This window comes from Dama dama, chromosome 18 (assembly GCF_033118175.1).
Source record: "Dama dama isolate Ldn47 chromosome 18, ASM3311817v1, whole genome shotgun sequence".
In the NCBI taxonomy this organism is placed as follows: domain Eukaryota; kingdom Metazoa; phylum Chordata; class Mammalia; order Artiodactyla; family Cervidae; genus Dama; species Dama dama.
In genome coordinates this window covers 97,527,238-97,552,003 of record NC_083698.1, presented here as the reverse complement: position 1 = coordinate 97,552,003, position 24,766 = coordinate 97,527,238, and the positions used below count along the sequence as shown (strand labels likewise).

Genomic DNA, 24,766 nt, shown 5'->3' with positions numbered 1-24,766 from the left:
GATACCAATTGTTTTTATGTTGGCTCATGTTTGTCCCTTTTCTGTATCTGTCAGTTTATCTGCAGCTTTAGCTACTTTGTTCTTTTTTCTCTGCCTTCAATTATGATTGAAGGCATTGATTTGATTATAAGTTATATCTATTGTTTTCCCTACTAGTTGATTATCCTTAGTGTTTTGATGGGGGTGGTAGCAATTTAGTGGAAAACCAGATCATTGGTTGTATTTGGGCATATCTAATATAACTTAAACATGCTTATAAATTGGTTGTAAAGTTACTGTTTATTGCCAGGAAGAACCTGATCACCTTTTATTTGCTTCTTTTGACTATAGTAAAAACCACTGAAATGTGGATTTCAGGATGCCTTCAGTTACCCCATGAATATAGACCATCTGACAACACTTCTATCCCTTTCTTGCCAGTGTAAAAGTGTTAGTTATGCATTGGTGAGTCAGGTGAGACAGGTGGTATTTCTGCTTTCCTAAGTAGAGTTAACCTCCTTGGATTTTTCCTCCAAGTGGCAGGTGTAAATACCTGAGATTTTACTAGCTCCTTGCCATCTGGTTGCTTTACCTCAGGCCTCTCCCAGGCTCCATCCATCACTTGTCTTTCTTGCTTTGTTGGCTTGTTTTATACTGAACAGAAAGAAAGAATGCATTAAAATGGGATTTTTATTCACCTAGATGATTGCAACCTTAAAATTCTCTTTGTCCTCCAGACTTTTTTTTTTAACAAGTGTGACCCACGTAAAGGAAATGCCTGCCATCATTGGGGGTATGTAGCCTCTAGAAAAATAATACCCTTTTTCTAACTAAAGTAGAGTAGAAATGCCTAGCACTACGGTAATAGATCAAGTAAAGAGTGGTCAGCTACTTTGCGTTGTTTTTCTTTTTAGTTTTTCACTTATTGGACCTTGTGAAATCCCAACAGATAAACTGTAAAGTCTTGACCTTTTTTATTAATATTATTTTGCATGTGAATATGTTTTTTAAAAAAGCCAAACTCTGCTGAAAGCACAGGGGCCATTTTATTCTGTGAAGAATAATCTTGATCCAGTCTCAGATTTCTGTTTAATTATTTGGAAAATAAATAGACTCTCCTTTTCATCCTGTTCCTCTCTTCTTCCATAATCCCCTTTGGCTTATTTTACCTCAGTTGTGGAACTCGAAGGGGTTCTAAATCTCTCTCCCTTTGCCAAGGGAAGGGAAGCAGTGAGGGTCAGAGGTGAAGTAATTTGAGTACATTTTCAAGTCTAGCAATCCCTTTGGGACTCTATGAGGTGCAGAGATTGTTTTGTCCTTCTTGGCCTAAGGTAATAGACCAAGGGAAATAGAATGAATTGGTCAGTGTGTCTGAGGCCAAAGCTGCTACTCCCTATCTGCTCCCCCACCGCCCCCCCGCCTCCTACCAGTAGAGATTTATTTAAGAGGGAAAGTCTGGTTTTAGAAATCATGGGTGGTGCAGCCCAGTGATTAAAAGCATAGTCTTTGGAGTCAGAAAGATAGATTAGGAGGACACTGTTTAATTTCTTTGTGTTTTGGTTTCATCTGTAAATAGTAGGTAATGAACCCTTTTTAGCATTGCTGTGGACCTGAGTCAGTGTTCATACAGTGCATAGCAAAATAATAATTCAGTAAATGGCAGCTTAAGAAAAAAAAGATCTCATATGAGAGCAAGTCCAGAAGCAAGGCTGATTTAGTAACTTAATATGGAACTCCTATCCTGGAGCCAGTTAATTTAAACTGAGTGGAGTTGGGTGGACGCTGTCCAGAGTTACTATCCTACTAAAATATCTGACTCCAAAATCATGATTCATAGTTGTCGAAAAGAAGTGTTAAAAGTCCAGGTCCCGACTATGCTAGGGTTAGGATATATTGATTTCATGAGGAATGCAGCATAGATCTAGATTTCTTTAAATCTGGTGCCATCTTGCTTTAGTCCAAGAGTATTTGGTTAGTGCAGATTAGTTCAAATAAGAAGAGTGGATTGAAGGACACCTGGACATCTTATGGTATTTAATGGCGGGGAGTATGGCTGGGCCTCCTTGGAATTAGTCAGAACGGAATGTGTTTACTTCATCTTTTAGGGTCTCTCTCAAATTACGGTTCTTCTTAAAGTCTTTCTCTTTTTATAGCATTGTACAACATGGAACAACATTTGCATTGTTTAGTTTCTTGAGTGTATTTGAATTGCTGATAGGCACCCACTAGATCTGGTGACCATTGTGGTCCATGTTGATGGAGTCATTTACAGTAAATATGGCCACGAAGGCCCATCTTATTAGCAGAAGATACAGGTTTGTGGAGGATAAGCCTGCAGGGAAGGGCAGGTGCAGGAACCCTGTCTCCTGTTAATATTTTTACAAAAGAAAGAAAGGTCTGGAAGCTAGTTGTGTATTAGCCCAGTTCCCCAAACTGAAGCTTCTAGCATTATATGGTGGCGGAATGCCGTGAAAGCATGCTAACTTTTTATGAGAAAATAAATCTCTTGGAACTTGATCCTGCAAATCTAAATTTGTAAGTTTGCTGTTGTCACTTCGTAATAAGGATTGAATGTTAATCTTCATTTGAATTTCTTCCAGAGATATGAAGACTATGGAATGACTCCCCCATCAGGCCCATTACCAAGGTAAGGTTTTTAGGAGAAAATGTATCAGGACTTTTTCACATAGGCTGTTTCTTAAATTTCGCAGCTTTGTTTCTTTTAGCTAATATGAACAAATACAAAACTCGGAGTTGTGTGTTATCTTGATGTAACCAGAAGAGGAGGAAGAAAGTTAGAATTTAAGTCCTGCTTCCAGTAATGACAGACTGGATAATTTGCTCATGATAACTGGAAAAGCTGGACAAGATTTAAGAACAAAAACAAAACACCCGGTGGCCATCAGGGCAGTGAAACAGAATGGAGCCAAGATCCAGCAAATCCAGAGAAGTGAGCCCTGCTTTGGGGTCCACTTTCTCCCCCGGATACTGCTGATTCCAGACAAGGCGGCTGAGAAGCTGAGCAAAACTTTTGACAAGATTCATGAGATTTGAAGTCTTGAAAATGCACTGTATCAAAAGTTCTGGGGGACTTTCCTGGTCGTCCAGTGGTTAAGGCTTTGCCTTCCAATGCAGGGGGTGCAGACTTACTCCCTGGTAAGGGAGCAGAGATCCCCTGTGCCTTGTGGCCAAAAAACCAGGTCATAAACAACAGAAGCAATAGTATAGCAAGTGCAGTAAAAGACTTTTAAAATGGCCCACATGAAAAAAAGTCTTAAACCTAGGGAAGTAGAAGGAAGGAAATAATAAAAATAAGAATAGAAATTAATGAAGTAGAAAACAAATGCCATGCTAGAGAAGATCAGCAAAGCTGAAAGTTAGTTCTTTGAAAAACTCCTAGAAAGAGAAAACATGAATAGTCCTATAACTATTAAAGAGATTAAAATCATTATTAAAATTCTTTCCACAAAGAAAACTTCAGGGCCTGGTGGCTTCAACAGTAAATTCTACCAAACACTGAAGGAAGAAAAGATACCAGTATCATACAAAATCTTTTAAAGAACAGAAAACAAGAAAACACTCCTTAACTCATTTTATGAGACCAGTATAACCTTGATAACCAAAACCGGAAAGGACAAGGACATTGCAAGACAGGAAACATTAAGGGCCAGTTTCATTCATGAACATAGATGCCAAAAATTTGAAACTATATTTTAGCAAGTATATCCAGCAATATAATACAATAGCTTATCACATCATAATCAAATTGGATTTTTTTCCATCAGTATAAGAGTAATGTAATATTTTAAAAAATCATTGTAATTCACCACTTTGAAGTGAATAAAGGAGGAAAATCATCTCATTTCAATAGATACAACATTTGATAAAGTTCAACATCCGTTCATGGTAAAAATCTTTGTAAACACAGGATAGAAGCAGACAGAGAGGAATCTGATAAAAAAGTATCTTGGCAAATACTGGTTAATGGTGAATGTTAAAAACTTTCCCTTTGAGAACAAAAGCAAGACAAAATTGCTTGCTTGCATTACTTCTATTCAGCATTGCCCTGGTGATCCTAGCTAGTATAATAACGCAAGAAAAAGTAACAGAACGATTAAGGAATTCAAATAGAGAAATAATACTGTTATTATTCACAGATGATACACTTTTGTAGTAGAAAAATCCTAAAATGTCAATACATGAATTGTTAGAATTAAGGAACTTTAGCAAGATGGCTAAATAACAAAATCATAATAATTAAATTACAAAGTAGTTGGATACCAAGATGAACAAGATCAGTATACAACATTATAAGACCAGTATACAAAAATCTGTTCTGTTCATGAGCAATGACAGAAAATAAAAAAATTTTAAAGGTACTATGTAAAATAGCATTCAAAAATACGAAATACCTCAGGATAAATCTAACTGAAGATATTCAAGCCTTCTAAAGAAAGGTATTCATGGATTGTGCAACTCTTTTAAAATATCAAATCACCCCAACTGGTCTACAGATTCATTGCAGTCCCATTCAAAATCCCAATGGTTTATTGCATTTTTAATTTATTTTTAAAAAATTAATTCATTGATTATAATTGGAGGCTAATTACTTTACAGTATTGTGGGGGTTCTGGCCATACACTGACATGAATCAGCCACAGGTGTACATGTGTTCCCCTGTCCCCAACCCTCCTCCTACCCCTCTCCCCATCCCATCCCTCTGGGCTATCCCAGTGCACTGGTTTTGAGTGCCCTGTTTGATGCATCAAACTTAGACTGGTCTTCTGTTTCACATATGGTAATAGACATGTTTCAATGCTGTTCTCTCAAATCATCCCACCCTCGCCTTCCCCCACAGAGTCCAAAAGTCTGTTCTTTATATCTGTGTCTCTTTTGCTGTCTCTGTTGCATTTTTTAATATGTGGAAATTGATGAACTCACTCTAAAATACATGTGGATTTGCAAGGGGCCAAGAGTAGACAAGACACTTTGAGAAAGAAGAATAAGATGTTAGGACTGTATTCTGAATGTTGCAAATTACTGTCAAGGAATGAGGAGTGTGGTGTTGCTATAAAACAAGACAAGTAGACCAACAGAACAGAAAAGAGCATTCATAATCAGACCCACATGTGAATAGACAATTGATTTATTACAATGAAGGAATTGTAATAAAGAATTAGTCTCAGAAATCACATTCAACTATCCCTTGAATGATTCAGCTATCCCTTTAGTCACACAGAAGTAGGAATGTTATCTGCTTTCTCCTTACTTTCTCTTTATTTGCCCTCATTTTCAGAAGATTTTGTTTTATTTTTCCCCAACCCTTCTCCCCCTCTCCAGGCACTGCTTTGTGGTCCAAAAGCAACAAAGTAAAGGGAACAGGTGGAGATTAGATGATCCAGGGCAAAAGCTAATGCTAGGGGGACCACATGATCTGGTTTTGCCTGGTTCAATCCTAATTTATACCTGTTGTTCAGCATAATTGTAAATTCCACTCTCAAAAGTGTTCTGGTTTGGATGCTAAATTTTATGGTCACCCAAGGTAAATTAGAATATTTGGATCACACAGAACTGTCTGAGTATACAGTTCAGGATGAAAGGGGTGTAGATATAGGCAGGAGGGTGCTAGTTGACTGGATAAAGCAGAAATCATTAATAAAAGGCAAGCTCTTGTTCCTAGGTGAATGGTCCAGAGATTATAATTAACTTAGGTGAGCTCTAGTTTACAGGGCTGGATGGAGGAGTGTGCATTGGTTAAGCTCTTAGATCTGTAAGGTCAGAGATGTCAGACACCTCTTTCTGAGGTCAGTCGGAAACAGCAGCAGTTCTTTAAAGAGAGTAATACAGGTTGCCTGGGTTTTAGTTTATGGACTGTACTCCAGAAATGACAGTGTAGAATCAGAGCAAGTTAGTGTACTTTCTCATCAAACTGGTTTAATCTATTAGTCAGTTCAGTTGCTCAGTCATGTCTGACTCCTTGCGACCCCATGGACTGTAGCACGCTAGGCTTCCCTGTCATCACCGACTCCTGGAGCTTGCTCAAACTCATGTGCATCAAGTTGGTGATGCCATCCAACCATCTCATCCTCTGTTGTCCCCTTCTCCTCCTGCCTTCAGTCTTTCCCAGCATCAGGGTCTTTTCCAGTGAGTCACTTCTTCATATCAGGTGGCCAAAGTATTGGAGCTTCAGCTTCAGCATCAGTCTTATATTCAGAACTGATTTCCTTTAGGATTGACTGGTTTGATCTCCATGCAGTCCAAGTTTTAATCTATTAATTACTGGTTAACTGTCATTTGCAAGGAATTATAACTAAGCCATCATTCTTTTTTTACTTTTGAGTATCTTTAAAAGAGTGGTTCTCAGGGTGAGAATCTCACCCTGAGATTCTGAGGCTTCTCAGAATCTCAGGGTGAGATTCTCAGATCCCTAGAGGGTCCTTGAGGCCCATTCAGGGAGCTCTGTGAGGTCAAAGCTATTTTTGTAATAATATAAAGATATCATCTGACTTTTCTCATTGCGTTGACCTTTGCACTGAGATATGAAAGCAGTGGTGGGTGAAGCTGTGGTGCCTTGGCTTAAATCCAGACAGTGACACCTAGCTGTTCAAGGACTCATTCCAGTCTTCTTCACTGCTGGGCAATCACAGATTTTTTATTTTTGTTTTTTTACAGCATTTTTTAAAATGCCAGTTTTATGCTAGTGTATCATTGAGGTAGTAAAAGTAAATTTTAAAGATGTATTTATTTTTGGCTGTGGTGAGTCTTAACTGCTGTGCAGGCTTTCTCTAGTTGCGGAGAGCAGGGGCTACTCTTCGTTGTGGTGTGGAGGCTTCTCGTGGCAGCAGCTTCTCTTGTTGTGGAGCACAGGCCCTAGTCTATATGAGCTTCAGTAGCTGTGGCTGTGGGCTCTAGACGCAAGGGCTCAGGAATTGTGGTGCATGGGCTTAGTTGCTCCATGGCACGTGAGATCTTCCCAGACCAGGGATCCAACCTGTGTCCCCTGCATGGGCAGGCGGATTCTTAACCACTGGACCACCAGGGAAGCCCCAAAATTAACTTTATTAAACCTAGACCCTAGAGTCCCTTAACAGTCTGGATGACAGGAGAGGAGACACATATAAACCACTTCTGCTGATTTTGGCCTTAGAGTTGAGAACTGATCTAACTGTTGCTATGTTTTTGCTTGAACAAACACCCTGTGGACTTTTGTTTGGCTTCGAAAATGAGCAGTGGGCAGGAAAACAGCTGACAGCAGTTATTGCCAATGATCAAATTGAGCTTTCAATTGGAAATTAAAATTTTACGAACTTTTCTGCTGCGGTGACATGGACAGTTTCCTTGTACTTAAAGCCTTTTCTGATGAGCTTGATGGTGATATTAATGAATGTGACTGTGAGTTACTGTAAGATAAAATGTGTCAATATCAAGAAAGTCTGCATAATTCAGTGAACCAGTATTTTCCAAATGAGCAATGTCATACAATCATGCATGAGTCTATTCAAAGTGCAGGGAAGACCAGTAGTTTTAACATAACAGAAGATGAAAAGTTCTTTGATAGTTTCAGAGTCAATGTTGCCACTAACCTTCATAGGAAATATTGTTGGGTTTTGGTATGGTTTCAGAGAAGAATGTTTAATGGAAATACTATTTGAATATTATTTGGAAAGGCTATTAAAATCTTCCTTCTTTTTCCAACTACATATTTATGCTTTTCGTCATAAAATAACTGATGGAAACTGATTGAATACAAAGTGTATGAGAATCCAGATGTCTTCTATTAAGGAAAATTTTTTAAAAATGTAGAACACTTCTCATTAAATTGGGGGGAGGGGGGCATGCAGGAAAATATGAGCTTCCCTGGTGGCTCAGATGGTAAAGAATTCACCTGCAATGCAAGAGACCCAGGTTTGATCCCTGTGTCGGGAAGATTCCATGGAGAAGGGAATGGCTACCCACTCCAGTATTAGTTAATTCTGTGAAAAATGTTGACATGTCATAGGTTTAATATTGTTATTTTTAAATGAATTTTTCATTTGCTCTGTTTTAATTTTGAACCTGATCCTTAGCTATAGATATGTTCCACATAAACAAGAACTCTTGAAAGTGTTAGTTACTCAGTTGTGTCCGACTCTTTGTGACCCTGTGGACTGTAGCCTGCCAAGCTCCTCTGTCCATGGGGTTCTCCAGGCAAGAATACTGGAGTGGGTTGCCATGCCCTCCTCCAGGGGATCTTCTGGAGCCAGGGACTGAACCCCAGTCTCCTGCTTTGCAGGCGGATTCTTTATCATTTGAGCCATCAGGGAAGCCAAATAAACAAAAGCTCTTGTGAGCCCTTCCCTCATAGCTCAGTTGGTCAAGAATCTGCCTGCAATGCAGGAGACCCCGGTTCAATTACTGGGTGGGGACGATCCCCTGGAGAAGGGATAGGCTACCCAATCCAGTATTCTTGGGCTTCCCTTGTGGCTCAGCTGATAAAGAATCCGCCTGCGATTTGGGAGACCTGGATTTGATCCCTGGGTTGGGAAGATCCCCTGGAGAAGGGAAAGGTTACCCACTCCAGTATTCTGACCTGGAGAATTCCATGGAATAGTCCATGAGGTTGCAAAGAGTCGGACACCACTGAGCGACTTTCACTTTCCCTTGTGAGTCCTTATTTTCATGAATCCAACTATGTCCTAAGACTAAATAGTTTGAGAACCACTGCTTTAAAGCACTAGTTTTCAGCCTTGATAAAACTGAGGAACATCAGTGGAGCTTTAAAAACTACCATGATGTGGGTCCCATGTCTAAAGATGCTATTTTTGGGAGGTCTGGGGTGTGGTGTGGGTTCCCCAGGTAACGCTAATGTACAGCCAGGGTTGAGATCCACTCCTTTAGTCGACTGCTGGAGATGAATGGGCACTGGAGCTTGAGATGCACCCTTTTTGGGTCTGTAAACTAGAGCATTTTTTCTCCAGTCATCCGGCAGATTGGTCAAGCATCAGCTGTGTTCCAGCATGTGTACTGGATGGTGTATATATAGTTTGTAGCACAGGAGATTTGTCAGGGAGCAAATAGAGTCCCTGTCCTCAGGGAGCCCATGTTCTGGGAGAGGAGATGGTTAATAAGCCAGCAGACACATAAGTCTTATATTGCTTCAGGGCTGAGGGTGGACCTAATAAAATACCAGAACCAGGCAAGTGTGGTCCTAATGTTTGGGTGTGCTTTGCCTTCAGACCCGGTTTCGGACCCGGTTTGCTGCAGTCTTCGGAGCTGGTGCCTCCCGAGCCGCCACAGCCCCAAGCATCGTCCGAAGCCACCTCATTTGCTGCCCGAGGGATCTACTCTGAGGAGGGGCCGTCAGTGGCCCGGCCTCGGCCTGTTGGGGGCACCACAGGTACACGCGGGCGTTTCTTTTTGGCTAAATTTTGCAGAGAACATTTTAGACTTCAGGGTGTCAGCATCCCAGCCCTGGCCTCTTCTGGCGGTGAGCTGTGTTCCCTCGGATCCTGTTGGAGATGCATGGCTGGGAAGTGGGAAAGGACAGAGTGGCTGAGATCCCAAGACCCGGGGCCTCCAATTTGTTCCTGAGTCAGAGTCTCGAAAACAGTCCCTTTATGTGAAATTCCCAGCGCATGTCTTCTAGGGAAAACGTTTCTGAAAACTTACAGTGAACAGAAACACCTATTTCTGAGTGCTTACGATGGCATGAAAACAAGCGTTTATTTTAGAGAAGGCAGTTTCTAAAAGTCGATCCACAGTGACTACAGGGAGATTTGTGTTTTATTTGGTCACTTCTGGGAGGGTACAACCACGGTTTTCTCCTCGAGCCTTACCTCCCTCGTTTTTCCCCTTCTACCTTTATCTTCTCTTTTCTAAAATATCCTTGTCATTTCCCCATGCCTTTATGCCTGTCCCTTCTCTGCAGTCACTCATGGGCAGAGTCAGCAGTGGAAGGTCAGGGGAAGCTGGTGACAACATGAAACTGCTCTAGGTTTTTTCTACCTGCTCTTTCAGATCATCATTAAAAGAACAGTCTTAGAAGATAACAGATATAAAGTGCTTAAAATAGTGCCTGACATATCACAAATTGTAATAATATTAGCTGCCATTATTATTATTACTACTCTTATATTATTTCTGGTGATGGTGTAAATCATTAAATTTTTGGAAAGCAGCTTGGCAATATAACTTTGTGAGCCTTTGATTTCGTAATTTGGGAATATGGGCTCCTCCCTGTCCCCCGAAGAGATCCAAATTATTGGAGAAAAACTACATGTGCAAGGATGTTTACTGAAGCATTATTCAGAATAGCAAACAACTGTGAGCTCCCTCAACACCGAGTTTAAGGGCATCAGTGAGTAAACTTGTACAGCCTTTGAAAATGAAGAGCTCAGAGCCAGAAAAAGGGAATTTAAGATTTCCTGATTGCCTCCTATGCGTTTGGTACTTGACCTATTTTCTGTCTTTTAATCCTTGAAATAGCACTGTGAGATAGTTTTTTTTTTTTTTTTTAATCTCCATTTGAAAAGTGAGGCATTGAGTCTCAGCTGGAGTGATTACTGGGTGTCCGAGGTCACAGGCTTGTCAGTGGTTGAGCTGGAATGCAAACCCCTGCCGGCTGGGGGGTGATGGGCCACTTGAATTGTGAGGGAGCCTGTGCTGTCTCGTTAAGGGAACAAAGCAAAATACAGAATCATGTCTCAACTGCGATTTCAGCTGCTGTTGCAAGTCCAACACAAAGGTATGCCTTTCTCCCCGTGCGGTTGTCTGAGCCATCACAAGTGATGACGAACACTGCTGGATTTCTGTCCTTTGCAAGGTTTGCTCAAACAATGTCTGTTGGGCAATGTCCATTGTCTGATAGTTCCAGTAATTTTAATAGTGTTAGGAATCTTCAGTAACAAATGCTTCAGGACAAGTGCTCCTGTAGAGGACATTTAATAAAAAGTATTAGATTAACAGAGGCTGTTAATTAGGTAACTAGAGTGGGAACAGCCTTGAAGATGGAGAGGTCTTACCTCTGGAAAACCCTGAACCTTTGTGGGACTAGCCTGAGCATCCCAGATGAATAAGCTGATCCTAGGTGCATTTGGAGATCGATGTTTTATTTCACAGCATTTAAAGATCTGTTTTTTCTCCCTCGATCCGTTGAATAGGGTTATTTCCATATGCCAAAGTTGATGGGAGAGAAAAATATGTTATTTAGAGGCTAGCTTTCACAGCCACACAAGGCTATGGCGTGCCTAAGTGTAGAATGAGCGCTAGCGATCATCTGTCTTTGCTTCACTATACCTCGATGAAGAGGTTGGGTGGGTGGCTTTGTTGACTGAAAAAGAGGCACAGCTCGAGAGGTGAGTTTTATTTGGGGCAAAATGAGGACTGTAGCCTGGGAGACAGCACCTCAGATAGCTCTGAGAGACTGCCCCAAAGAGGCAGTGGGGGAAGGTCAGTATATGATTTTTATGAAAGGGGAGTTCCGTGCAATCAGGCACTTACTTTACAAGAGGTTTTCTGCTAGTCACCTGGAGCTGATGTCATCACGAAGGGATTTAGTGCTTTTCTGGATGTGAGGAGATGCAAAGATTGGGATCCTGAAATCAGTTCCTGAAAATACCTAACTCTCTAAAGACCTGTTCCACCAGATTCCCTGGAGCAGAGTGTCTCACTCCACCCTGAACTCCCTCGGGGTGCTGAAGGTCAACAGCTGCAGCAGCTCAGGGTTCAGTCTCCGCAGAGGCAGGTGACAAATGCCCTTGTTGTTCAATCGCTGGCACATGCTCTTGGCAAGTACCCATTTGTCATGGATAGTTTTAAATTTTTAATTTGGTGTGACTAAATTATGAAAACAGTGTGAGTGTAACAAAAATGTACTTTAACATTTTGAACTCAAATACACACACTGCCTGTTTAAAAAAAAAAAAAAAAGGCATATTGCATTTTCATTTCCTTGTGAGTCTGAAAGTCATAAGAAAGTACTAGGTTTCAGCTTCTTTATGGCTCCAAAACCTTTCACTTCTTTTTTTCTGAATGAATAAGGTCCCCATTATCTGTAGCCTCTACAGAAATGAATGGAAGGGCCCTCCATTATCCCCTTTCTTCCCCGTCCTTTGATGTCTGACCAGGAAAATAGGAACATCACTAATAGCCACTGTATTGAGAGAAAGTAACAGCCCACAAGCCCAGAAGCTCAGGTCTGGTTTTCTTAGGAAGTGTCTTTTCTGGGGGTAGAATTGGTGCCACATTTGAACAATGCTCGTGTCCCCAGGGGCGTGCTGAGGTCAGAACCAGAGTGTTTTCACTTGAGCAGCCTTCCACTCCCCTGCTGGTGTTCACGGGCCCCTCCCTGTGTTCCTCTAGGCTCTCAGATCCAGCACCTGACACAGGTGGGAATCGCCAGCAGAATCGGAGCTCAGCCAGTGGAAATCCCACCGGGCAGAGGTGGCCAGTATGGGGGGCCAGGCTGGCCTGCCTATGGGGAGGACGAAGCCGGCCGGAGAGAGGCTGTGAGTATCTCGTGTTGGGATCATCGTTGAGAATTCAGACACGATGGGTATGGATTTCAGTTTTATAAGATGATTTCAAGAGCTATGGGGACGAATGATGTGAAGGCTGCATAATAGTATGAATGTATTTAAAACCACTTAAGCATGGTTCAAATGGTAAATGGTATAGCTGCTGCTGCTCCTGCAGGGCAGATCTCTCTTTAAAACCTCCGTCACCATTTTTCTCCTTGAGTGTGTTTTTCTTTTCATACAGTCGTGCATGCATGCTAAGTTGCTTCAGTTGTGTCTGACTCTGTGCGACCTTATGGACTGTAGTCCGCCAGGCTCCACTGTCCATGGGATTCTCCAGGCAAGAAGACTGGAGTGGGTTGGCACGCCCTCCTCCAGGGGATCTTCCCGACCCAGGGATTGAACCTGTGTCTCTTTTGTCTGCTGCATTGGCAGGCAGGCTCTTTACCACTAGTGCCACCTGGGAAGTCCTTCTTACAGCCTGTAGATGGTAATTCCCTCTAACCAGACTGGGAGACTATTGGCATTGAAATCTGGAAATGTATACTATTTTTCTCGAGGTAGATTTCAGGCTTGAAGTAATGAGGTTTCTAAAATAACTTAAAAATAACAAAAGCAGTATTCATTATGGAAAATCTGCATAGAGACCTAAGTAACAGTTACTTTTTCCCCTCATTTTTTTCAATTATGGTAAAATACATAGAACATAAAATTTACCATTTGAACCATGCTTAAGTGGTTTTAAATACATTCATACTATTATGCAGCCTTCACATCATTCGTCCCCATAGCTCTTTTCATCTTATAAAACTGAAATCCATACCCATTAAACACGAATTCCCCACTCTCCCTCCCCCTAGCTCCAGGCACTACCTGTAATTTTGTCTCTGTAATTTTGACTTTTAAGTCGTGAGTTTGAAACTGTAAAAGCTGGACTTGATCTTTGGTGTGATCACTATATAAATATTCCCAATCTTATGTACCTCCTTGCTCAGCATTTGAGTTTTATTGTGGGTTTGTTAATGTCATTTCCATTATGACCACCGTGTATGTGTGCTGAGTCGCTTTAGTCCATGTCTGACTCTTTTTCGACCCTGTGAACTGTAGCCCACCAGGCTTCTCTGTCCATGGGATTCTCCAGGCAAGAATACTGGAGTGGGTTGCCATTTCCTCCTCCAGGGGATCTTCCCAACTCAGGGGTTGAACTTGGTTAAACTTGGATCGACGTGAGTTCAATCTATGGGTCAGAAAGATCCCCTAGAGTAGGAAATGGCAACCCACTCCAGTATTCTTGCCTGGAGAATCCCATGGACAGAGGAGCCTGATGGGCTACATACAGTTCATGGGGTCTCAAAGAGTTGGACATGACTGAAGAGACTTGGCGTGCGTGTGTTACAGTCTCAGGTCTGCACTTTACCTTTGCTGACATTTTGCGTTTTCTGTGCCTGGCTTAGTTTCCTGAGTTGTTTTGGGTTTTCCCATCAAATCCAATGTGCACTTTTTGAGGGCTTCTTGGTCACAATTTGGAGAAGTGAGATGTGGAAGTTATTCCAGGGCTCACATGTCCTGTTTACCAGGCTATCAAGTTGCTCTTACCACAAGTGAAATCACAGATGTAGTGTGTGCATGTGTGTATAAACAGATTTTTTCCACTGAAAAAATGTGAAAAAAATCACTGAAAACTGTAATTCTTATCAAAGGAATGCCCGGTTAATCCATATTTTGCCAGTGTCAGCGAAGCTAACGTGTGTTTTTGTGCAGATAGCTTTAAAAAAAAGAAAAAAAAAAAGCTATACAGAGCACTGACATGCAGACACACAGGCGGATAGGATAGAAGATGATTTTGTGATCTTGTTCCTGTTCCATGGGCCCAATATGTGTTCTCGTCACCCCTTCCTTGAGTCCTGGACTCAGAGCAAAGGCAGTTGCTCTTCCCGTCGGTCCGTCTGCCAGTTTCTGCATATCCCTCTGAGCAGACATCCTCATCAGACCTTGCCCTCTCTGGGATGCTCCAGCCTCCCCCCCTGTCCAGCTCTGCAGGGCCCTTCCGGGTTCCCCAGTGGCCCACTCTCCTTCTACACATGGCAGCACAGGGATTAGCCAGTGGGGCCAACCATGCGTTTATTCTTTCTGTCTTTAAGCAAGTGTGTATAGGCCCTTGTTAAATTAAGTTCAGAGGCTTCTTTATTGGACTACTTTCCCTTGAACAATTTCTCTGCAGTTACATCTTTGCATTCTGGTGGTGGGAGACTGAGTTGTTGGTTGGGAGGTGGGTGGAGAGCATCGGATGCCAGTTTGCCTCTGATCTTCCCTCCTGTTTTCCTGTGTTTGCCATGGTTTTTTAGACACATGTGCTCGGACATCAGGAGTATTCATCCCCGCTGTTCCAGGTGCCAAGGACTTCAGGCCGGGAGCCCTCAGCTCCTCCCGGGAATCTCCCTCACAGGGGGCTGCCGGGTGCCGGATTGGCCTACCCCACCAGCTCCACGGAAGACCTCCAGCCCGGCCACTCCTCAGCCTCTCTCATCAAAGCAATCCGCGAGGAGCTCCTCCGGCTCTCGCAGAAGCAGACCGCTGTGCAGAACTTCCACAGCTGATCAGCCTCGCCTTGCACATTTGCCAAGTATCCGCTTCCTGTGGAAGCAAGACTAAAAGGAAGTCAACTGAGCAGGTGTTTTTAAGAGGAGGAGCATCTCCGGGGCGAGGGGCCCAACTAAGGGAACAGGTCGCGATTTTAGAAGATGCCCCAAGTCACGTGACAGCCCATGATGCTTTTCATACGTTGGCAGTTTTGTGACCACCTGGGTTCAGTTGAAATTTATGTACTTTTGGCCAAAAGCCAGCAGCACTTCACAAAAGACCAACCACAGTTCTAAGCTAATGAAATTCCTAAGTTAGTCTCTCTCTCTTTTTTTTTTAAGGTGAAAGATGATAATGTGTAGATGGTGTAGGGATTAAAGGAACCTAGTATTTCCGTGGGAAGATGTGACTCAGACTGGTTTGTACAATGAACCTGCTGCTTTGTTTTCTGAGAAAAGAGTTTTGAAGACATTTTATTAACGGCTTGATTTTCACCCTCTTTTTCCTCCATAGGAACTTTTTTTAATAGTAATATTAACGACATGAATACTAAGACTGTTTGGGAATTTAAAAAGCTACTAGTGAGAAACCAAATGATAGATTGTAGAGCCTGACGATTTGAAACAAAGCCATCAACTGCATTTTCCTTCTTCTGGTGCTACAGCTCCAAGAGCCCCTTCACCTTGTCTGTGAAATGCAACTTTGGCTTTCTCAATGGAAGAACATGTGGAAGGTTTCATTTTGTTCTAGAAAGAGGGGAAAAAGCCTCTCCACAGAGGAAAAGCTTAATATTTATTTGGTTATTCAAAATACATATCAAAGTTTAGATTTACACTCTTAATTGTATTTGCCATTTGTTGATTGGCAGAGGCAACTGCCTATTGCATTTCATTTGAGTACATATCTTCATCAAGGCCAGTCCTATAGAATGAGGCTTTGAGGAGGTCCTGACGAATCCTGGCACTTTGCTGATAAGTTGCTCCTGACTGTGAATGAGGAATCTTACATGAGCAAAAATGCTTTGTCACAGTTCCTAGGACCACCGAATGGTTAGTTATTCAAGAATGCATCTGTGGTAATTGCAGTCCCTATGTTCGAGACCTGGAAACGAGTTCTGTTGAGCCTCTTTGTAATGAGCCAAGAAAGGAAGGAGAAGCTTTGAGACCACGAGGGAGAAAGAGTTGCTCCTAGTTTCTGATTTTATTGTGTATAACTGTGCTGAGTGACTGATAAAACCACCTTTGGGCCTGACGGAGGGGTCCTCTCACTTGAGATTGCCTCCTGAAGGGTATAGCTCTCCGCTTCCCGAAGTAGAGTAAAGAATAGAGTAACAAGGGCTGTTCTGTTTTCTGGGACCTGAGTGGAATGAAGAAGAACAGATGCAGATAATACTTTGCCATGAATCCTTTTTTATTAGCTCAATTAATATATTTAATTAAACAACAGATACACAGGCAGAATCTGGGGCTCTGACTAATCAAAATCTCTGTATTTGTGTCAAATTTTAAGAACCCCGAAGCAGCTAAAATAGGCCCCCAAAGTGTAACCATTGGGTTCCAGTGTTATGTTTCTGCACTTCCTGCACTAAGCCTGTTATGTGGACTCAAGAGTCTCACAATCCAGGGAGAGTCAGTTCTGGGATATTAAAATGTAGGCATTTTTTATCTTTACGCCTCTGAAACAGGAGAGGTGCAGAAGGATGTCTGTTGAGAATGTGAAATAAAGTAATGGGAGCTCCTTTTCACGTACTCTTCCCTGGCGCCAAAGAGCAGGGGAGAGAGGACCCTCATGTGGGCTTGATCTCTTACCTCTCAGTCTTGATTTAATACCAGACTTGCCCAGAGTGGAGGGGTCTCTTTGCCTGTCATTCAGAAATACCAGGATCCTGAATGTGTAAGGAAGAATTTCAGAGATTCACGCAAATTTTTACTTTGGACACCTTTTGGTGAATTCAGCTTGAGTGCCAGCTGACAGCCCCTCCCCTCCCCTCCTGCTCAGTGTCCTAAGTGTTCGTACGTGGAGTGTACAGATGTGGTTACCTCCTTAGCACATGGCAGAGATGGGCCTCTGTTTTAAACGGGGCTGCGGTAGCAGTTTTGATGCCTCTCAAGCTAGCATAAGGGGATTCTGTCTATATTTTTCTTCTTAGAAGGGATACACTTTTAAACCAACATCAAGACCAAAAATGACTGTTATAGACAACCGGTGGTATGTGGTGGGTGTGAGCAGGTGGGTGAGATCCCCAGCACTCTTGCGTTGGTTGTAAAGCACACTCAGTTTGGACTCAGTTTTACTGTCAACTGACCCAGAACACACCAGCTGTCGTGGGAACACCGCCCCGAGTGGGGCTTCAGACACTCAGTGAATGGAATCTACTTCAACGAGAGGTCCTCGTGGCAGTTGTGTGGCTTTGGAGTTCCATTTATTGAAACACTGCAAAATGAAAACTGACATTTTATGTCTGTTCTTTTTTTCTGATTTTAAAAGTTCTCATGGTAGTATCAAGAGCTATACATTTGAGTCGGAGTTTTAGAGGAGACTGTTTGGAGAAATGGTCATTTTCAGATTCTGCACAGTCACTCCCTGGCTGTGTCAGGCCCCTTGCCTGAGCCTTATTCTCCCCATCAGCCTCATGGGAACGGGCCTCCCCTGCGCACCCCCCCACCCCCCAGGAGTTCTCATTGCAAGGATCAGGTGTGGTCATGTGGGCAGACACCCCTTGAGGAGGGACCACAGAACACTGTGAGAACATGGGCTGTCTGTGTGATGGTGCTGGGATGGACCGTCCGATCTGCTGTGACCTCCCAGTGAGTGAGTTCACGTGGAGGAAACCAGAGCAACACCAGAGGCCCCATGGGACTCCACTTCCTCCCTCCTGATTTGCTTTCAATTCACTTCCTTCACCATTAACTTTCAGTTCTCATGCATTGTTTGGATTTTCTGCTGTTTCTGGCACCAAACATGAGCCCTGCCTTCTGAGATGTTCGGATCTGAATCAGACAACACCCTCGGGTGTAAAACATGGAAGAGATGGGAAAATAACATGGTTTAAACATCAGTAAAATGCACCGAAGTACACAAGTACATTAGAAGGAGGAATGGAACTTACACGTTCGGAAACAGTGGGATCTTGGGGAGAACTCAGCATCAGAAGCCACGGAAGACAAGAGCTTCCCAGGCACGTGGTGAGATGGTGTGGGAAGAGTTGAGAGTGGGCCTGGGGAAGGATGGAGAAAGTGGTGAAGCTGCCATTGAAAATAACCTTGAACCTGGTCTGCTCCAATATGGAGACCAAATCCCTAACTGCACCACTGAAGGAGTTTTGTAAAGAGGAAGAAGTGATGCTATGAGGAAACATTTGCAGGAACCCACCAAGAAAATGACCAGGCCTGGGAGGAAGGTCTGTGGAGAAAGACGTCTGTTCTGGAGGGGACGGGAGAGTCCCAGCACTGCCAGAGGGCCAGTGTCAAGTGTGAAAGACGTCCACTGAGGTCTGCTGCTAAGAGCAGATCTCAAGGGTCCGTCATTCAGCCACATTTAATCCTTTGTGGAGTGTAGTGGGTTATAAGTAAATATATTTGACTTTACAGCTACCTACACTTTTTCCTCCAAATTGTATTTAATTTCAGAGCGTCTTTTCATTTTGGTTGTATGTGGCTTTTGAGCTGCAGACTAAGCCAGTTTCTGCCAACCACAATTTTTCAGGGCATGAGGCCTGTGATGCAGGGCACAGGTGAAGGGACGCCTGGAGGCTGCGGGCTGAAACAGGTAATTCTGTGCTTTACGAGCCTCCCATTCAACTGCGTGACAGGGTCAGTGTTCACTGCGTTTGCACAACTTAGTGCTCCAGTGACCAAACCAATCACTCGGACACAGATTGGCATTTGTAGTTAATTCAGGAGTTAATCATTAAATGCATCTCTCTCTCCCTTTCATATGAGATTCCTAGACATGAATGAATTTGCTGATTGGAAGGAGAGCTGGTGAAAGATTCTGGGTGGGTGGGGAGGGGGTTCCAGTCTTAAGTACCACACACGCTTTAGCTGTAGATGTTTTAGCCATTTCATTTCTACCTCCAGAGCAGGTCCCCAAAGCCAGACTCCAGAGCCCACCTAACCCACCTTTGTTCCAGGCAGGAGCGTGAGGAAGTCCACTTCTGCACCCGCATGTAGACCATTTGAGCACACAGCATGTTTTTATGGGATGGTAACCTGGACTTCATTTTTACGTTTACTCTAGCACCGTCACGGATATTCTTACAACAGGTGAGAGGGGTTTCCATCAACAGCTGCTGTAACACACTCATACACTGTATTAGGCTTACACTTGTTACCTAGTGAACAGGGAGTGTGTGCATTTCTGGTTTCTTTTGCTACCCTTGGAGGCGATTTGCAGTGCTTAAGACTCCTGTCTCTAATTTTATGAAAAAGACTTGAAAACTAAAACCTCCCGGTACGATCCTAATTCCATGCTGTGTGTGTAACAGTACACTTGACAATTTATCTTAACACGCCAGCAGCGTTGACATTTAGCAAAAGAGTATCAGATGCCTTGGAAACATGAAACAAAGTTGGGAACCAGTGAGCAAGAGAAAGAAGGAAGGAATGTCACCCTCTGAGACACCCTTCTCGAAATTACTTTCCCACGGGGTAGATCATCATACAGATTCTTTGCTTTTCCGTCTTTCTCCGGGTTTTTCTGCTCTGGGGCCGCTTCACATTTAAAGAAAGAGTGGATAAGTAGAAGGGACAAAGAGAAAAATTGAAGTGATTTGGGTCTCACGGTCCCTGATTCCACGGAATCTTTCTGGACAGCTTGGAACGTCATGAATGCCCCTTCTCATGTCCACCAGGTTTCAGCGTTCATCACTTGACTCATTGAGTGCAAGGTCAGAATAGTGGCGGGTCAGCGTCTAGCCAGGCTCCCCAAACTCTTCCTCCTGCAAATGTGAGGAAGGAGGAGGGAACCCTAGGGGAACAGAGGCTCCACCAGTGGACTCCGTTGCTCTAGGCAGCAGAGGGTTAATTTCAGAAAAGGGGAGTAGAAATTCTCCACTTTGCCCTCCTCCAGGGCTGGTCTAGGGAGCATGGGGGTGGAGTGAATTGCACCCTTCCAGGAAAGGCTGCCAAACCGAGCACTCTGGGGTGCCCACTGGCCACCTCCGACTTTGTCAAGGTCCATGTTCTTCTGAGTTCCTGCACACTCATCCCTAGATTACGAGTGTTAATGTACGAAAAAATGCAGGGTAAATTGAGGCCACTTGTGGCATCAATCCTGCAACTTTGAACTTGACAATCATGGTTTGCTGGTCTCAAACAGGCCCTTAAATTTCAGTGTGGGTAAATGATTTAGTAATTCGACCCTCTCTTCTCTTTACTGGCAATGTTTCTTCCCTTCAATTAGCTGCACCGTTTTCTAATGTGCTGTAGAGTTTTTGAAATAATTTATGCAAGTGTTTGGTTTCCATGTTTACAATTTATACAGCTTTCCTAGCATTTTAAATGGAAATGTCAATAAATGCTCTGAATTGGTGTCAAGTGATATTTTCTGTTTATTTCCTTTGCAACATGATAGTTCTCTCATGTGCAAAATGTGGAAGTTGAATGCAGTGTTTTTTGTTCTCTGATTTTCGTGTCCGTCGTGAGAACACCTGATGCTTTCATTTTCCAAGGAATTAAGTTGAAAGTAGTCTATTCAGTGCATGGAATTTGCAGAATTGTTGTCACTCAAGGTGGTTGGCGCCACTCCTTTCATCTCACTATTTTGCTTTACAGGCTCTCCACTAATCAAATCGATGGTTCCACTAAGAGCAGATTCATTTTGGAATTAAAAGATTAGGACTATGATCTAGAAAGATAACTGAGAAGATCCTCATCTATGCAAACTTGAAGGGTAATAGGATAAACCTGGAGTTGTTTATGAAACTCAAGAAAATAAAAACCCCTTGAAACTGAGAAAAGCAAGAGGAACTGCAAAACACAGAAGAACACAACAAAGGAAGGAAATGTGGAAACCTGGATAGAATTCTGGACAACAAAAAGGTTATCTGGGAAAAAAGGGTGAAATCTAAATACAGCCTACAGTGTAGCTAGCAGTATTGTACAGAGGTTCCTTTATTGATTTTGCTAACTTTAGTATTAGGGGAAGCTATGGAAAAGGTATACAGAAACACTCTATTTTTGAAGTTTTTCTCTAAAGTTAATTGAAATTTTAAAAACTAATCTGGTACAGATAAAGCCCAAAGGTCCTCACAGAGACTATTAAGAGCCTGCCCTGGGCATCCATGACCCAGAACTTGCCTCACTTCTCAAGGCAGTCAGCTCCTGGTGAAGTGGAAACCACAGTTAATGATTGCAAGTCTTGGCAGAAAACAAGGCTTCATGACGGAGAGTTCACAGGATCAACCAACAAGGAGAACTTGAGCCTAAAAATTGGAGGGAGTAGACCACTATGAAGAAAGCTTTAAAGTATGTTTCCACTGTTTACAGAGCTTAAAACTAGTAAACAACAGAAAGACAGTATCAGGAAAGTTGAAGCACACTGACAAAACTGAAAATCCATGAAAGAAGAAGGGATTTTTAAAAATACATATATACACCCTGGTAAGATATGCCAATACTTTAGACATACCTGAAGAAATAAATGTGATAGTTTTAAGATACTTTTATATTCTCTTTTAATCAATATTGAATTGAAAGTCGCTCAGTCGTGTCTGACTCTTTGCAACCCCGTGGACTATATACAGTCCGTGGAATTCTCCAAGCCAGAATACTGGAGTGGGTAGCCTATACCTTCAGCAGATCTTCCTGACCCAGGAATCGAGTCAGGGTCTCCTGCTATGCAGGCGGATTCTTTACCAACTGAGCTATAGGAAAGCCCTGTTATACTTCAGATTAAAACCAGGGGACCACCTGGCACATCATGTTCCCCTACAAGATTTCACATGGTCTGGTTGTGAAAAGGTTCAAAAGAGTAGAACAGGGAATTAGGAGAAGCAGCTAAGGCTTAGGAGAAAGGTCAGGCTGGTCCCACACCCAGTCCCACTGGGTTGACTTAAATGTGGATTTAAACCAAATTGGCATTTTTTTCTCCCTCTTTCTCCTCTTCCATGTTGCACCTGCCAAGCACAGCTTCAGGTAAGAAGAAAACAATAAGCAAAAACAAGTAAGAGATCCTTGGTCCAGTGCCTGGGTTAGGTGATTAATGAAATATTTTTATTGTTGAGTTGCACACTATTTATCTAGTAACTTTCTTCCTCTAAAGATCTCCTTCACCTTCCTTGCTGGACCTTCCTGGGGGAGTAACTGGAGGTGGTATGTGTTTGATCTATCTGGTGTTGGGAGACTGGAACAATTATAGTCACAAATTTAAGTAGCCCACTTTCATGTAGTTAAACTACTATTTGTCATACTTGTGCCAAAGGATAGAATTACAGAAGTGTGGGACACAGAACATATCTGGACAACTCTTATTGTAAAGTTTTAGGCTCATAGGTGGTTACATCAGTACCCTGAAAATACTCATTAGTGTAAGTATTTAGATTTTGATTTTGTGATATAGTGATATTCCTGAAATCAGTGGTTTCTTTCATTTCAGTTCAGTCGCTCAGTTGTGTCTGACTCTTTGCGACCCCATGGACTGCAGCACACCAGGCCTCCCTGTCCATTGCCAACTCCCAGAGCTTACTCAAACTCATGTCCATTGAGTCGGTGATGCCATCCAACCATCTCATCCTCTGTCGTCCCCTTGTCCTCACACCTTCGATCTTTCCCAGCCTCAGGGGCTTTTCCTATGAGTCAGTTCTTTGCATCAGGTAAGTACTGGAGTTTCAGCTTCAACATCAGCCCTTCCAGTGAATATTCAGGACTGATTTCCTTTAGGATAGGCTGGTTGGATCTCCTTGCAGTCCAAGAGACTCTCAAGAGTCTTCTCCAACACCACAGTTCAAAAGCATCAATTCTTTGGTGCTCAGCTTTCTTTATAGTCCAACTCTCACATCCATACATGACCACTGGAAAAACCATAGCTTTGACTAGATGGACCTTTGTTGGCAAAGTAATGTCTCTGCTTTTTAATACGCTGTCTAGGTTGGTCATAACTTTTCTTCCAAGGAGTAAGCGTCTTTTAATTTCATGGCTGCAGTCACTATCTACAGTGATTTTGGAGCCCCCCAAAATAAAGTCTGTCACTGTTTTCATTGTTTCCCCATCTATTTGCCATGAAGTGATGGGACCTGATGCCATGATCTTAGTTTTCTGAATGTTGAGCTTTAAGCCAACTTTTTCACTCTCCTGTCTCACTTGCATCAAGAGGCTCTTTAGTTCTTCACTTTCTGCCATAAGGGTGGTGTCATCTGCATGTCTGAGGTTACTGATATTTCTCCTGGCAATCTTGATTCCAGCTTGTGCTTCATCCAGCCTAGCATTTCTCATGATGTTTCTTTCATTTAGCATTTTACAATTCTGAGATTTTTCTAAAGAAAACATCAGTATGAAGAGTTTTTTGTTTTGTTTTGTTTTGTTTAAGAATGACTTAAAAGCTAAAATGGAGTTGCTGCATTTTAGTACACATGTTGGTCTTCAAACCAAAGTAGTTCTCCATTGTGCCTGTTTTTGAAGAATAGTAGAGATGTTCTGCTTTTAGAAGAAGTGAGAAGTAGCTATTCCCTTTAGAAATTCCTAAAGCTGTGTGTGTGGGGGTCGGGGTGGGGGTGGGCTGTGGCGGGGGAGGCAGGGAAAGAAAGAAATCATGACCTGGATTTGAAGTCAAGAACCAGCAGGTGTTTTGAATGTTGGTTTCCTCTTATATTTCCCTGATACTGTTCTTTCTGGATTCTTTGCAAGACAAATATGATACACAAGTTACGAGTAAAGTTCTTGAAAAAAAAAAAAAAAAAAAGATGTAATTAACCAAATTTAAATCAGAACATCATATTATTGCAGGTAACCCATTAACCCCAATCTTTTTTCATTTTATCTTTTCTGGACAAAATGTAGATTAGCAAAAAAGGAAATAAAAACCAGTATAACTTCACCATTAGAGATACTGCAAAAAAAATTTTTTTTTAATTTTAATAAATCTCAGTCAATTTAATCTTGTTTGGTGATTGGGACTGATCAGGGTGATTTACTTTCTAATTGATCTAAGAAGCTATTGATTTGGTTTCCAAAGTATACCAGGGCTGGGGGAGGGTCAGGAGTAGGGCAAAAGCATTAGAATTGGTGCAGGGTATAAACTGGAAAGAAGAGTGGGCTATGTGCCTGGGGACCTTCCATTGCTGGAGGAAAGTGGCACCATCACCTTGAGAACCCCATCCCTTTGTGGCTAATTCTGCGGCTGCCTCTAGGGAGCACTGCCCGATTGACCTCCTGACACATTTCATGGAATTTTGCAGGAACTTCACAGTGCTTGTAGCTGAAATAGAGGACTTCACGGACAGGGAGGCCTGTTCAGAAAGCGATATCCCATTTCTAGCCTCGGCTTTAAGGTAACTCAAAAGCTCTGCCTTCTGCACATAAGCTGCTTTGGGGGGGACTCTGGTGAAAAGTGTCTGCCTCCGTGTCTTTTTCTTCAGGCTGACTGGACACAGATATCAACTTTCCATAACACATTTCCTCCCAGACTGCCTACCTGTCTCTCCCCAACCCACTGATGGATGAACCAAGAGTAACATCTCAAGTATTTCTGTAGGATCAAAAGTTGCTTTAGCCTAT

At 42.6% G+C, this 24,766-nt stretch overlaps 1 protein-coding gene across 1 annotated transcript in view; it reads left to right on the top strand.

Annotated features, from left to right (window-relative positions):
- Positions 1–20,591, top strand: part of KIAA1549 (KIAA1549 ortholog) — a 124,338-nt gene extending 103,747 nt beyond the window's left edge. The window contains exons 18-21 of the mRNA XM_061166544.1: positions 2,580–2,626; positions 9,195–9,355; positions 12,319–12,464; positions 14,819–20,591. Of these exons, the coding sequence (XP_061022527.1) occupies positions 2,580–2,626; positions 9,195–9,355; positions 12,319–12,464; positions 14,819–15,070 (606 nt within the window). The 3' untranslated portion in view covers positions 15,071–20,591. The remainder of the gene's footprint in view (positions 1–2,579; positions 2,627–9,194; positions 9,356–12,318; positions 12,465–14,818) is intronic.
- The last annotated feature ends 4,175 nt before the right edge of the window (positions 20,592–24,766 follow it).